The sequence below is a fragment of the Leucoraja erinacea genome, chromosome 5 (assembly GCF_028641065.1).
Source record: "Leucoraja erinacea ecotype New England chromosome 5, Leri_hhj_1, whole genome shotgun sequence".
Lineage (NCBI taxonomy): Eukaryota > Metazoa > Chordata > Chondrichthyes > Rajiformes > Rajidae > Leucoraja > Leucoraja erinaceus.
The window spans coordinates 25,484,687-25,500,511 of record NC_073381.1 but is presented as its reverse complement, the minus strand read 5'-3'; the positions used below and the strand labels follow the sequence as shown (position 1 = coordinate 25,500,511).

The 15,825-nt window shown below is 43.9% G+C and overlaps 1 protein-coding gene across 1 annotated transcript in view; it reads right to left on the bottom strand.

Moving 5' to 3' along the window:
• Positions 1-15,825, bottom strand: part of LOC129697058 (doublecortin domain-containing protein 2) — a 116,492-nt gene that overhangs the window by 68,664 nt on the left and 32,003 nt on the right. The window contains 1 exon segment of the mRNA XM_055635268.1: positions 3,930-4,061. Coding sequence (XP_055491243.1) covers positions 3,930-4,061 — 132 coding nt within the window.

Here is a 15,825-nt window from a genome sequence, read left to right as displayed (position 1 = left end):
ATAACAATCAGTAAAATCATTCAAAATATTGTTTGCAAGTGCTATCAGCCACCATAGCTGTTTTTCAGTAGTCTGAGAACATAATGTTCAAAGTGCAGTTTCTAATATAATAAACACACATAAAGTTAAATAATTCCCAACAGAATCAGCAAACCTATTTGCAGAGATGTCCTTTATGTGTTTGAAATCTCCCCAAATGTACTTTCACCGCAGGGTTGGTTGGGAACTTCATTTTGTTTGCCAGATTGCAACTTCTAGTAAGCACCAGTCATTTACACTTCAAACCCCAGATAACAAAAGTGTCAGTCTACATGTCCCTCAGATGCATGCTTGTTGCATACATATTCTGTTCAAGTTGCTTGAAACATAGTCTACTCAACAACGTACCTCGGTGACTGCCAATCACCACCTCCCCCGGACACTTATTATTATTTATTCAAATCGTTTGCTATGTCGCTCTTCCAGGGAGATGCTAAATGCATTTCTCTGTACTGTACACTGACAATGACAATTAAAATTGAATCTGAATCTGAATCTGAATAGGTGAATCAGCAAAACTATCAAGTACAAACACTATTACCTTGGTGCTGATTAAAGGTCATCGACCCAAAACATTCTCATTTCTCTCTCCATGGACCTGGTTTTTACAACATTTTCTGTTTCTTGAGATTATTATCCTAGTGCATACATTTTTACGTCATATATGTTTGACGCGGTAATCAAATGCCTAGATAATGGAGTTAGGAGGGAGAGATAGATCAGCCATGATTGAATGAGGGCATAGACTTGATGGGCCGAATAACCAAATTCTACTACTATTCCTTATGACCTTACGACCTAGAAATAAAGCATTAAATGCTGTAAATAGCCAGTAGGTCAGGCAGCATCCACAGAGAGAAACATTGTACTCCTCACTAGACATTCCTCTTCTTGCGTATGGTGTGCACAGCCTAAAGTTGTAGGATAACTTGTTCTATTTGATCTTATTTGAATGTGCACACCAGGTAGATTGCATTCAAACAGGGCAGACCACGTGAAGGTTGCAATCGCCCACCCCATGGATTTCATTGAACTGTATTGAAGGAAACAGGCAGGTGATTTCCCAGCAACAGCGATTCAACGGATATGTTTTATCCCCAAGAATATTTTGACTATTAAATCATGGAGCATATCAGACTTCCAGATGCAAGCCATATCCCCACATCTGGCTTGGATATTAATAATATGATTCTAATGTTTCAAATCAATCAAATTGTGAATGTATTAAAAAGAATTGTTGTTATTAATATGATGGGCAATAAACTGCATCTCCATTTCAGTGAGAAATAGCGTAAAACTGGAGATGGGATTACTCCCATCATTTGACACAGGGGTTTGTACTTCATTCAAAAAACCAGTGGAGAAAGGACAAGGGAATGGGAACAATTACACGGGTCTTTTTAGAGTGGTGACTTTTTATGACGGGCTTTAAAGCCTGTTTCTACACTGTAAAGTACAGTGATTCTACTATATATATATATATATATAAAACAAAAAAACCAAAAGTTTTCCACTGTACCTCAGCACATGTGAGAATACTATTGTGACGTGACAAAAGGGCAGCATGGTGGCGCAGTAGTAGAGTTGCTGCCTTACAGCACCAGAGACCCGGGTTCGATCCTAACCACGGGTGCAGTCTGCACGGAGTTCTCCCTGTGACCTGCGTGAGATTTCTCCAAGATCTTTGGTTTCCTTCGACACTCCAAAAACATTCAGGTTTGTTGGTTAATTGGCCTGGTATAATTGTAAATTGTTCCAGTGTGTGTAGGATAGCGTTAGTGTGCAGGTATTACTGGTCAGTGCGGACTCGGTGGGCCGAAGGGCCTGTTTCCATTCTGTGTCTCTAAACTAAACTAAACTAAACCTAAACTTCAACCTAAATTCAGGTCATACTACTGAATAGGGTGTCTGAACTAATATCAATTTAGGACAATCTCAAATAAAAATCTGGTAATAGAGGTAATTTTTGCCATAGATTTCAGGGGTCAATAATTTTTTTTTTTAAATGAGCATTTTACCTTCAAACTTCTATAATCCATTAACGCGAATTCCCATGATATTTAATGAGATTGTGCTGGGAAAGAGTCACAGGAATATTTCTAGCCGTCTAAATGCAGTGCATTCAAGTCGACAAAAAAACGTTGTTTCATGGCAACAATGTGATAAAAGAGACAATTTAATTTCCACTGCTGCTTGCCAGTTAATAAGCTTCATTGTTATATGTAATCATAGGTGGGGGATGACAGCCTGGAGATTCACTTGATACAAAGGAATTTTATTGAAAGTTCAGTTGGTAAACAGCACCCTCACCACACCTCTACATATTTGTTCAAAATTCTCAGCACTCACATGGAAACCACTGAGCCCAATTCATGTCACTTGCACAAAGTCCAACCAGGAATACAAATCCAAACACAACATGCGGACCTCAAACTCCGATCTCAATCAACGCTGAGATCCATGAAGGGTACAATAGAGAGCCTCAACCTCTAAATTGTTCCCACCAAGCTCCTCGCCACCCTGCCCTCTTTCTCTATTTGGTATTTAGGGTTCTCCCCCGATTCCTTTGTGAAACAACCTCTGCCCCACAAACGGATCATCTCCTCAGCACCCCACCACAAAACAGACGATTACCTGCCAGCCCATCAACCTTAACCATCTCCCCATTGTCATTCTTTGGTCAATCATCTCCCCGCTTCCGAAGGCACTCTCCCACCACCTCTCAATAGACAATAGAATATAGGTGCAGCAGTAGGCCATTTGGCCCTTCGAGCCAGCACCGCCATTCAATGTGATCATGGCTGATTATCCCCAATCAGTACCCCATTCCTGCCTTCTCCCCATATCCGCTGACTCCGCTATTTTTAAGACCCCTATCTAGCTCTCTCTTGAAAGCATCCAGAGAACCTGCCTCCACCACCCTCTGAGGCAGAAAATTCCACAGACTCACCACTCTCTGTGAGAAAAAGTGTTTCCTCTTCCCCGTTCTAAATGGCTTACTCCTTATTCTTAAACTCTGGACCCTGGTTCTGGACTCCCCCAACATTGGGAACATGTTTCCTGCCTATAGCGTGTCCAAGCCCTTAACAATCTTATATGTTTCAATGAGATCCACTCTCATCCTTCCAGAGTATACAAGCCCAGCTGCTCCATTCTCTCAGCATATGACAGTCTCGCCATCCCGGAAATTAATCTCGTAAACCTATGCTGCACTCCCTCAATAGCAAGAATGTCCTTCCTCAAATTAGGGGACCAAAACTGCACACAATACTCCAGGTGTGGTCTCACTAGGGCTCTGTACAACTGCAGAAGGACCTCTTTGCTCCTATATTCGATCCCTCTTGTTATAAAGGCCAACATGCCATTCGCTTTCTTCACTGCCTGCTGTACCTGCATGCTTATTTTCTTAGACAAATTTACAAGGACCCCCAGATCCCATTGTACTTCCCCTTTTCCCAACTTGACGCCATTTAGATAGTAATCTGCCTTCCTGTTTTTGCTACCAAGGTGGATAACCTCACATTTATCCGCATTAAACTTCATCTGCCATGCATCTGCCCACTCCCCCAACCTGTCCAAATCACCCTGCATTCTCATAGCATCCTCCTTGCACTAATTTGTTACTTTGATCTCATGGGAGACTCAAGAGTCAAGAGTGTTATATTGTCATTTGTACCAAAACGTAACAATGAAATTCTTACCTGCAGCAGCCAACATTCGTGTTTTGCACTGCATAACTTGTGAACTCTGATATTTCATCTCTGTGGCATTTGTATTTATTACTTCCTAATACTATTTAAGAATCTCCAGTAATTACAGCCACAACGGAAACATGGTCACGTCTCAGTTTTGTTCAATAGCTGACTCGGTTTGCGAGAGAAAAGGCTTACCTCTGAGTAGCTCCGGTGCGCAAATGGACTTTGTCCGTAATCAAGGCAAGGACACGATTCCAGTCTTGAACTGTATGTTTTGGTAGAAGTAATCTCACGGGTGGTATCAGCAGGTCGCCATTGGTAAAGACACTGATGCCAGGTGGACGATGCAGGTGAAGAAGACAAAAACTGGTGTTAGATCATAAAATTATTGTTTCCCGTTAACTAAGGCAAATCTTACATCCTTACAAAAGTTATTATAAGCAAGAAAGAGCAAATAATCAGGCAGTATCAGGCAAAATGCGGGATGGTTGCCATCTCCCTTAGTTCCAAGAGAATTTTATAAAGACATGGAAACTTAAATAAGAAAGAAAAAGAAAAACTACTGATAAACAGAGAAAGAGAATAATAATAATAATAATAATAAATAATAATAATAATAATAATAATAATAATATGTTATTGTCATTGCACATAGGTGCAACGAGATTTGGTATGCAGCTTCCATCCGATTGTCATAACTTAAACACCTAATAAAGTCTAGATACCCCGAGAAACAGGATTTATTAAAAAAAAAGAGAACAGTAAAACAGTGCAGATATGTCTGTGCCGGGTCCATGTGCGTGAATACAGTTCATGGGGGTGGGGGGGGGCACTCAGCAGTGCCGGTTCAGGGCAGCGATAGATCTGGGGATGAAGCTGTTCCTGAGTCAGGAGGTGCAGGCGTATAAGGCCTTGTAACGTCTGCCGGAAGGTAGGAGTTCGAACAGACTATTACAAGGGTGTGAGGAGTCTGCAAGGAGATGATTAAACTGGCCAATATTCAAAATAAAGGACACAAAATAAAGGGTGGCATAATTTGCTGCTATTAGACATGAGGCCTCACAATGCCAGAGACCCAGGTTCAATCCCGGCCTCGGGTGCTGTCAATATGGAGTTTGCACGTTCTCCCTGTGACCGTATACAATTTCCTCTGGGTGCTCCAGTTTCCTCCCACATCACTAAGCTGTGCAGTTCAACTGCCCCAATAGCCCCTACCTCTGTGTAGGGAGTGCTTGCAAAAGTGGGATAACATAGCATTGGTGTGAAGGTATGATCGACGGTCAGCATGGACTTGCTGGGCCAAAGGGCTTTTTTCCATGTTTTATCTCTGAACTAAATAATATGACATGCCAAAGGAATCAAAGATATCTAAAGATGCAGTAAAGATGCAGTAAAGATGCAGTAACTAGAGGATATGGCAACAAAAATCAGGATCAATACAGTATCTTGGAGGAAAAGCATCTCATATCCCACTTGGGCAGCTTACGCCCCAATGGTATGAATTTGATTTCTCTAACTTCAAGTAATCCCTGCATTCCCTCTCTCTCCATACCTCCCCCAGCCAAGTCACACCAGTTTGTCGTTCTCACCCAACAAACAGCTAACAAAGGACTGTTTCCTTTATCATCATTACTTGTTTGCATATCTTTCATTCATTGTTCTATATTTCAATTCAATTTGATTTAAAAACTTTATTGGCATGATAAAAAAAACATTGTTATATTGCCAAAGTATAAAACATGACATACATGTTTAAAATGCATGTATAAATACAAGTATACAGTGCATGGATAGATATGTCCCTGTACATAAACTCACAATAGGCCTATAGCCCTGTATTGATTGCATCTCTTTACATCATTGTCCATATCTCTCGTTTACCTTTCCTATAACTTCCAGACTGAAGAAGGGTCTCAACCCAAAACGTCACCTTTTCCTTCTCTCTGCCTGTCCCGCTGGGTTTCTCCAGCTTTTTGTGCGTATCTAGCCTTATGTGCCCTTTACAGTATACTCGAGATGTGCAAACTAATCGGAACGATTAAGTAAATGGCAGTAAATCAAACTAATGGCGCAGCAGTAGGGTTGCTGCCTTACAGCACCAGATACCTGGGTTTGATCCTCACTACGAGTGCTGCCTTTACGTAGTTTGTACCTTCTCCCCGTGACCTGCATGGGTTTTCTCTGGGTGCTCCTGTTTCCTCCCACACTCCAAAGATGTACAGGTTTGTAGGTTAATTGGCTTTGGTAAAATTGTAAATTGTCACTAGTGTGTGTAGTAGTGTGTGGTGATCGCTAGTCAGTATGGACTCAGTGGGCTGAAGGGCCTGTTTCCTCGCTGTATCTCCAATCTAAAAAAAAATCCCCTTCCCAGTAACCAGTCCTGAAATTCCAGAGAACCAAAGGTAAGTACAAGTTCTCGGCATCTATCATTACAGCCAGGGCAAGAAAGTAGATGAACTGTCACATTATTACAACAAAATTGCAGGTGATTTATGTTCCAAAGAAAGGAAGGCGTGAATTGACATGGCATTTTATCTCACCTCACAGAAGTTGTCAAAGGTATGTCATATCTAATCAACTTACTGCTGAGTACAGCAAATGTTAAATAGGCTCTATTCCAGCAATTAAAAGTCAAAAGACCCTCACCCTTACCACTTAAGGTGAAAAATTGCCGTTAAAGTCATACTTGCAATGCAATCAGGAGACATAAATCATTTATTTGTTGATGTCGTCCAAGAAGAAGCATGATGAAGTGAGCTTCCAATTGCCCCTGACTTTATTGAAGATGGTATGACAGATGTGAGCAGCTGCTGTGAATCTTCTGCCAAGGTACAGCCCAATTCACAACCCAAACTTACGCAGAAGCTGTTCCTGCACATGTTATGATGGTATTAGAGCTACTATAGCTCATGCCATAACAGCAGCCTTCATTCCTCCATGGCAGGGATGTTGGCTCTGATCGTCTTGTGAGGGTACATTTATCCTGCCGTACTTAATCTCTGCCAAGGGCCAAACTGGAAGGCCTGGATCAAAACCGAACCTTCAGCAATGGGAACACATTAGATGGATCTGATCGGTTTCATTCTACATTCAGCTGACCCATATACTTTAATTAATCATCAAATAACACTCATTAAAATGTTTCCTTTCTGCGGGCCTTATGGTGAATGAACTCATTAATGGAAGCCAAAAAGATGTGGAACCAGACGATGGGCCGAATGGCCATATGCTACTCCCATCACTTATGACCTTATGACTCCCTCATTATGTAGGGTGCACTGTGGGATCTTGGTGTGTGATGACTCATGGAATCATCCAGATATACAGCACAAATACAGACCCTTCAGCCCATCTCATCCAAACTGACCGAGTTGGCAATCCAGGCTTGTCCCATTTGACTGCTTTTGGCCCATATCCATCTAAACTGGGTCCACTGAGTGACGCTGTCAGCGATGGCAGCTCGCCAACAGTCTGTCTGTCTTTTTGTCTTTTTTGTTTTTATTTTTAGTGTGTTTTAAAATAATGTGTTATTGTTCTCTGGTTTGTTTTATGTGGGGGGTGGGAGAGGGAGTCAGGGGAAACCTTTTTTCAATCTCTTACCTTGCCGGAGATGCAATTGTTTTCTGGATCGTATCTCTGGTCGCTTTGCGGCCTAACATCATGGAGTTGGCGTCCTTGCTCGAGACTGACTTTGGGCCCCACCGCGGGGCTGTGGACTTACCATCGGAGCCTGCGATCTCTTGCCTGGGATCGACGCTCCGACTAGCCTGCGGATTTCAACATCGAGCAGCTCGCAGTCTCAGGCAGAGACTGATGTCGGGAAGCTCCAAAGTGGCAGGAAGTTCGACTAGTCCCGACCCAGGGTCCGATTGCCCAGTGCGGAGAGCTGAGATCCCCCCGAAGCAGGAGCTTGATCGCCCCGATGCGGAGGGCCCAACCGCCAGCTATGTGAGCCAAGATTGACCCTTCAACGGAAGGCTCGAGGCCCCGACCGTGGGAGAACAAAGAAAGAATTAGATTGAACTTTTTTTTCACCTTCCATCACAGTGAGGAATGTGGAGGAGTCACTGTGGTGGATGTTTATGTTAAAATGTATTTTGTGTGTCTTGTTGCTTTTTATTGGTATGACTGATGGCAAATCAAATTCCTCGTATGTTGCAAAACATACTTGGCTAATAAAGTATGATTATGATGATTATGATTAAACTGGTCCCATCCACATATCTGTCCAAATACCTTTTGAATGTCATAAATGCATCAGCCCTTAAACCTCTTCCCTCTCACTTTAGAGTCCTCTCCTCAGGGAAAAAGACAGCGAGTGTTCACTTTATCAATGCCGGTCAAGATCTTGCACACTACAATAAGGTAACCCCTGAACCTACAGACTTTAAAGACGCAATGCGGAAACATGCCCTTCAGTCCACCTAGTCCACTCTGACCAGTGATTACCCCGTACACTAACACTATCCTACACACTGGGGCCAATTTTACAATTTACTGAATCCAATTAACCTACAAACCTGTATGTCTTTAGAATGTGGGAGGAAACCGGAGCATCCGGAAAAAATCCCACACAGTCACAGGGGGCGCATACAAATTCCATACAGACAGCTCCCGCAGTCATATAACCATATAACCATATGACAATTACAGCACGGAAACAGGCCATCTCGGCCCTATAAGTCCGTGCCGAACAACTTTTTTCCCTTAGTCCCACCTGCCTGCACTCAAACCATAACCCTCCATTCTCTTATCCATATGCCTATCCAATTTATTTTTAAATGATACCAACGAACCTGCCGCCACCACTTCCACTGGAAGCTCATTCCACACCGCCACCACTCTCTGAGTAAAGATCAGGAGTCAGGATCGAACCGGTCTCTGGCGCTGCAAGGCAGTAACTCCACTGCTGCGCCACCGTGCCGCCCAACCTTCTATGCTCCAAAGAGAAAAGCCCCAGCCTATCCAACCTTCCTCTGTAACTCAAATCCTGGTATCATAGATTCATTTACAGCCTGATGAGCTGTAACTGAATCTTTGTAACCAGGATACACATCAGTCTCAGCTGGGTACACATCAGTCGATGTGCACCAATACCCGACACTGCTATTGCAGCCGCTCAGTATACACACGCTTCATTCACACAGTGGGTGGGCTTCCATTCCAAGAGCAGTTGTGCCTGAGAGGAAGAGGCTTTGCTCCAGAGCTAGTTACATGACCAATTCTTACAAGAACCACTACGTGAGAGGCTGCCGCTGCAGTCAACCATGAAACAAACTTTCCAGCACCAATACAGCATCTGATATTGTTGCCAAGCTTTGCACTTTGTTTGAGGGTGAAGTAAAGGGACACTGTGTACCCCACTGTTCACCTCAGCTCCCCCACAGCATGTGGCCCCCATTCCCCATCTTGAATCTACTATTGCCGGCGAATCTAGCACACTGTTAGGAGCAGAAGTCCCATTTAGATCTGTAGGAAGGAACTGCAGATGCTGGTTTAAACCAAAGATAGATACGACATTCTGGAAAAACTCAGTGGGTCTGGCAACATCTCTGGAGAAAGGAATAGGTGACGTTTTTGTTTTGGGTCGAGACCCTTCTTCAGACCTGACCGGTCTGATCTGAAGAAGGGTTCCTGGTCTGAAGAGGGTTCTGACCTGAACCATCCCCCCATTCCCTTTCTCCAGAAATGTTGCCTAACATGCTGTGTTACTCCAATATTTTGTGTCCATCTTCCATTTAGATCTGCTGCTTTAAGAGTTCCCACCCAGCTGGTGAATCGTCTTCTGAACTTTGTGCTTCCTACAGTATATGAAACTGGATATAGACACTGGATACTGCTGTAATTGGCACAGCCAGGCAGAAGGTCGGGATTCCCAGTGCCATGCACCTTTACCCTTTGCATGGGAAAGGAAATCACTCTCCTGCAGTAAACCAGGATGGCGGGTCCCCTGGGAGAACGTCCTTTTAAGCGGTTTTAATGCACGCAAGCATTTCAGGATCATCATCTCTTAACATCTGAGTGGTTGTGGTGCAGTTAGTGGAGCTGATATCTCATATTTCCAGCCTCCCCAGTTTCAATCAGTACCTCCCGTTTCAATCAGGATGGGTTTCCCAGGTGCCCGGCTTCCTTTCCATCCCCAAAATGTACAGGTTGATGGGCTAATAGCTGGATGGTCATTATAAATTGCCCCTGATATATCGGCGAGTGGTATAAAGAGGAGGGAGTCGAGATGGATCTGGGAAGAATAAAATGAATTAATCTCAAATAGTGTTGATAGTCATCTTGCATAATGGCCATTTTACATGTTGTATCTGTCAATGAATCTGCCTTCTTTTGCTGGACTCCACCAGTGCATGTTTTTGCATCGGATTGGTAAAATGTGTACAGCAGTCATCCTCATGTAGATATTTTACTGCCATGTCACTGGACAGAATCAAACCTTCATATAATGAATGAATGAATGAATACGTTTATTGGCCAGGTATTCACATACAGGGAATTTGCCTTGGTGCTCTGCCCGCAAGTGGCAACATGGCATATAGTGTTTCAAAGGACAGTACAGCTCATGAACAGACCCTTTGGCCCACAATACCTGTGCTGAACATAATGCGACAAACTCTTATCTGCCTGCACATATCCCTCCATTCCCTGCATATTCATACCTCCAATTTCCCTCTTAAATGCCCCTCGCATATCTGCCTCCAATACCAGCCCTGGTAGCACATTCCAGGCAACCACCATCCTTTTATGTAAAAAAAAACTTACTCCGTGTCTCTCCTTTAAACTTTACCCCTTTCACCTTAAAGCAATGTCCTCTAGCATATGATTTTTTTTCCATCCAGGGATAAAGGTTCTGACCGTCTACTCTATCCATGCCTCTCATAATATTATATACTTCTTTCACATCTCCCTGCATCCTTTGACGTTCCAGAGAAAACAATTCAAGTCTGTCCAACTACTCCTTACAGCTAATATCCGCTAATCCAGGCGTCATTCTGATTAATCAAGTTGCATCACGACTTCATGACTCTTCTTCTCAATGTCCTGACCTATGAAAGCAAGCACACCATATGGCTTATTTGCCACTCTATGTACTAGTATTGCCACATTTAAGGAGTTATGGACTTGGACCCCATGATCCCTCTGTGCGTCAATGCTGTTAGGGTCAAGTCATTAATCATACATTTCTCCCTTACACTTGACCACCCAAAATGTAACATCTCACACTTGCTCAGATTAAACTCCATCTGCCATTTCTCTGCCCATATCTGTAGCTGTGTACTTTTCGACAGCATTCCTCACAGTCCACGTCCACAGCAATCTTGATGTCCTCTTCAAACCTACTAACCAACCCGTCTACATTTATGTCCAAGTCATTTATATATATCACAAACAGCAGCAGTCCCTGCACAAATCCCTGTGGAAATCCACTGGTCACTGAACTCCATCCTGAATATTGTCCTTCCACCATAACCCTATTAGTAAGCCAGTTCCAAATCCATATGACTGTTAATACTGCACTTCTTAATCTTCTGGTTAAGCCTACCACGGGGGACTTTATCAAATCCCTTACTAAAATCCAGGTAGTCAACATCCACTGCCCTGCTCTCTTTGATCACCTTTGTCAACTGCTCAAAAAACGTACTTAAGTTAGCAAGACACATAACGCCACCACAACTGACAGCATTAGTCGTCATAATATCTCAACATCAAGTTCCTTTGGGCCTATCATCTTTACATTACATTCTAGGATACACAGTGACATCTAGTGGTGTAAGTTAGCCATGTATCAATTCATTACTTGATTACTGGGAAATTTACTCTTCCTGATGGGAGTGTGATTAATAGATGTACAAACTCATGAGAGGAATAGATTGAGTAAACGCACACTCTTGCCCAGTCAAGGAATCCTGAGCCAGAGGATATAGGAATAAGATTTAATAGGAATCTGATGGATAGTTTTTCCACACAAAGGGTGGTGGGTGTATGGAAAGAGCTGTCGGAGGAGATAGTTGAGGCAGGTACTATTACAACGTTTAAGACTCATTTAGACAGGTACATGGGTAGGATAGGTTTAGAGGGATAAGGGCCTAACGCAAGCAGGTGGGACTAGTGTAGATGGGACTGTTGGCCGGTGTGGGCAGGTTGGTCCATAGGGCATGTTTCCACACTGTAAGATTCCATAACTCAATAGCTTTTCAGAAATTCACCTCAAGATTCAAGAGGTAAACCACCATCCTGTCATTTAGGAAAGTCCTGACAGAGGTCTTGTCCTTGTATGTCCCAAGTTCTCTGGACTCTCTTACTCAGCATTGAGAAGGGCTTATGCAGAAGGGATATCAAATGTCAAATGCTGCAGCAGCTCTTGAAGAAGTTGTTGCAGCCATACAAGGGTACATTTGTCTGTAATAGGCAGTGGCATAATTTGCACTCCTGTGAATCCCGAAATGGGTTTTATAAAGAATGGAGCAGCTGGGCTTGTACATTCTGAAGTTTAGAAGGATGAGAGGATACCACATTGAAACATATAAGATTGTTAAGGGTTTGGACATGCTAGAGGCAGGAAACACGTTCCCGATGTTGGGGGAGTCCAGAACCAGAGGCCACAGTTTAAGATTAACGAGGTAAGCCATTTAGAACGGAGATGAGGAAACACTTTTTCTAACAGAGAGTGGTGAGTCAGTGGAATTCTCTGCCTCAGAGGGCGGTGTAGGCCATTCAGCCCTTCGAGCCAGCACCGCCATTCAATGTGATCATAGCTGATCATCCCAAATCAGTACCCCGTTCCTGCCTTCTCCCCATATCCCCTGACTCCACTATTTTTAAGAGCCCTCTCTCTTGAAAGCATCCAGAGAACCTGCCTCCACCGCCCTCTGAGGCAGATAATTCCACTGACTCACCACTCTCTGTGAGAAAAAGTGTTTCCTCGTCTCCGTTCTAAACGGCCTTCTCCTGCACCTATTGTCTATTGTCAAATGCTTTACTAAATTTCACGAATGCAACATCCACTCCCCTCCCCTCAACTTCGTCACTTCCTCAAAAAAAAACAATCACATTTGTGATACAGGATATCCCCTGCACAAAGCCATGGAGAACCCAGTGAGTTTAGTGAGAGATAGAGCATGGATACAGACCCTTTGGCCCATCGTGTTCATGCTGATGATTGATCACCCGTTCAAACTAGTTCTATGTGATTCCACTTTTCACCCACTCCCTACACACCAGGTCCAATTTACAGAACCCACATGTCTTTGTGATTCTTCAGACTACATGTCTTTGTGATGTGTGCGAAAAACAGAGCACCCAGAGTAAACCCATGTGCTCACAGGGTAAATGTGCAAACTCCACACAGACAGCACCTGAGGTCAGGATCGAACCAGAGTCTCTGGTGTTGTGAGGCAGCAGCTCTACCAGATGATATTTGAGAGGGACTGGGCAAGATGGTTGATGAGTCAATAGCAGTACCTCAGGATACCAGAGGAATGTTCCCACTTCCCTCACCATTCTTCAACAATGAATGCCAAGCGATCACAACTCTCCAGCTGACCCAGAGCAGGGAGTTAGGACTTGGGTTCCATAGATCATACGAGGAAACAAACCTGGTACACAGTGTGTGTGCGAATGTGTGAGAATACACCAATGTGCATCTCTTTACCTCTGTGAAGAGAATGTACATTGTTGCATAACTTTATTAAACTTTACACCTGATGGTACATTTTAAACCTCACAATAATCTGATCCCTAGCACCATCTGGTGGATTTCTTTGGCTAATCATGAAGCATAAAACATCTGAAGAGAATTCTCTAATTCAATTTTTACTGACCTATTGTCAGAGCTTGGCTTTTTTTTTAATTAGCTTATAAATACATAGATATCGAGTGTGTTTAGCTTACTATCTCACATATGATCAGGTTTTTTATTATATGTTCTCAAGCAGGGGGGGAAAAAATAATTTAGTTTAGTTCAGAGCAACGGCGCGGAAACATGGCCTTCAGCCCACTGAGTCCGCACCAATATGCGATTCCCGCACATTAACATCATCCTACACACACTGGGGACAATTTAAACGCCCGTTGGCAGGATCAAAGCGCTATAAGGCAGCAACTCTACAGCTGTAGCAACATGCTAGTGCAAAAATTAGATTCCTAAATTTTCTCCTTCAAATCTGTTTCAGAATTGTGGTGCGGGGAACCGACGCCATGCTGATGACAATACCACCAACACACCCATCGTAGGGTGAACTGACGTGAAGAGAACAAATGCCATGTTGGCCTTAATAACAAGAGGAGTTGAGTATAGGAGCAAAGAGGTCCTCCTGCAGTTGTACAGGGCCCTAGTGAGACCACACCTGGAGTATTGGATGCAGTTTTGGTCTCCAAACTTGAGGAAGGACATTCTTGCTATTGAGGGAGTGCAGTGTAGGTTCACGAGGTTAATTCCCGGGATGGTGGGACTGTCATATGTTGATAGATTGGAGCGGCTGGGCTTGTATATTCTGGAATTTAGAAGGATGAGAGTGGATCTTATTGAAACATATAAGATTATTAAGGGTTTGGACACGCTGGAGGTAGGAAACATGTTCCCAATATTGGGGGAGTCCAGAACCAGGGGCCATAGTTTAAGAATAAGTGGTAACCCATTTAGAACGGAGATTTGGAAAAACATTTTCACACAGAGAGTTGTGAGTCTGTGGATGCTGGTTATCTGGATGTTTTCAAGAGAGAGTTAGATAGAGCTCATATGGATAGCGGAGTTAAGGGATATGGAGAGAAGGCAGGAACGAGGTACTGATTGTGGATGATCAGCCATGATCACATTGAATGGCGGTGCTGGCTCTACTCCTGCACCTATTGTCTATTGAAAAGGTTTGTTTACCTTTTAGTGAATGATGTTGGTGACGAGATGGTCCTGCTCCACATGGGGGTGCAGTCCCTCATTGTCTGTGAGCAGGTGAGCAGACTCGGCCTTGTCCCGGCAGCTCTGCCATGCTCCAAAAGGGGGCTCTGGTGGTCTCAGGCTGGTCCCAGCAGCTCAGTTCCCCTCTCTATGAGGCCACAGTCCCTTGTTATATGTGGGCAGGTGAGGCACAGTCAGTCTCAGGTTTGACCCTAAATCTCGATCTTGGCCTTGAAGGGATGGCGTTGGTGGTCTACGGCTTGTCCGACAACTCGGTCTTGCTCTCCCTGTCGGGGGCACAGTCCCTCATCGTCTGTGGGCAAGTGATGGGGAGCTGGCAGTCTCGTGCCGGGCCCAGCAGCTCAGTTGTGCCTCCAAAAGGATGCAAAGGCAGTCTGAGCTTGAGTCTGAGATTAGTTTATTTCCACATGTACCGAGGTACAGTGAAAAGTTTTTGTTGCATGCTATCCAATCAGTTGAAAGACTATACATGATTGCCATCGAACCATCCACAGTGTACAGACATTTGAGAAAGGGAATAACGTTGAGTGCAAGATTAACCCTTTAAATTCCGATCAAAGATAGTCTGAGGGCAGTCTAAGGCTTGCCCTGGCAGCTCAGCCTTGCTCTCTGTGTGGTGGAGATTCACTTGGATTATCTGTAGGCAGGTGAGGAGTTGGTGGCAGTGTCAAGTCTGAAAAGGCAAGCACAGCTAGTAGGGAGGCACACCGCTTGCTCTCCCATTTTCTCCCTCCTGGATGGATGTAACTGCCTTGGTATTGAGGAGTAGCTGATGAGGTGCAGGGAGGCCAATTCAATCTCACCTAATTGGATGCAGTGTTTAAAAAAGAAATGCAGATGATGGAAAAATCGAAGGTAGACAAAAATGCTGGAGAAACTCAGCGGGTGAGGCAGCATCTAAAGGCGACGTTTCAGGTCGAGACCCTTCTTCAGACTGCTGGATGCAGTTGTTGCTTTACTGGCTGTGGCCTCTGTTCGGTCCAGAGCGCTGTCCAGGGATCCAGTGTTTTCCTGCAGGCGGGAGTTGTCCATTGTGCTCGTCTTCAGCTCCTCTTGCCCCGTCCTCCTTTAACGTGGATCGGAGCGGCATTTAGAGACGATGCATCATCACAGAAGATTATCCAATTCTATAACATTTCCCAATGTTGTGAATTTATAGCCATGTGTGAT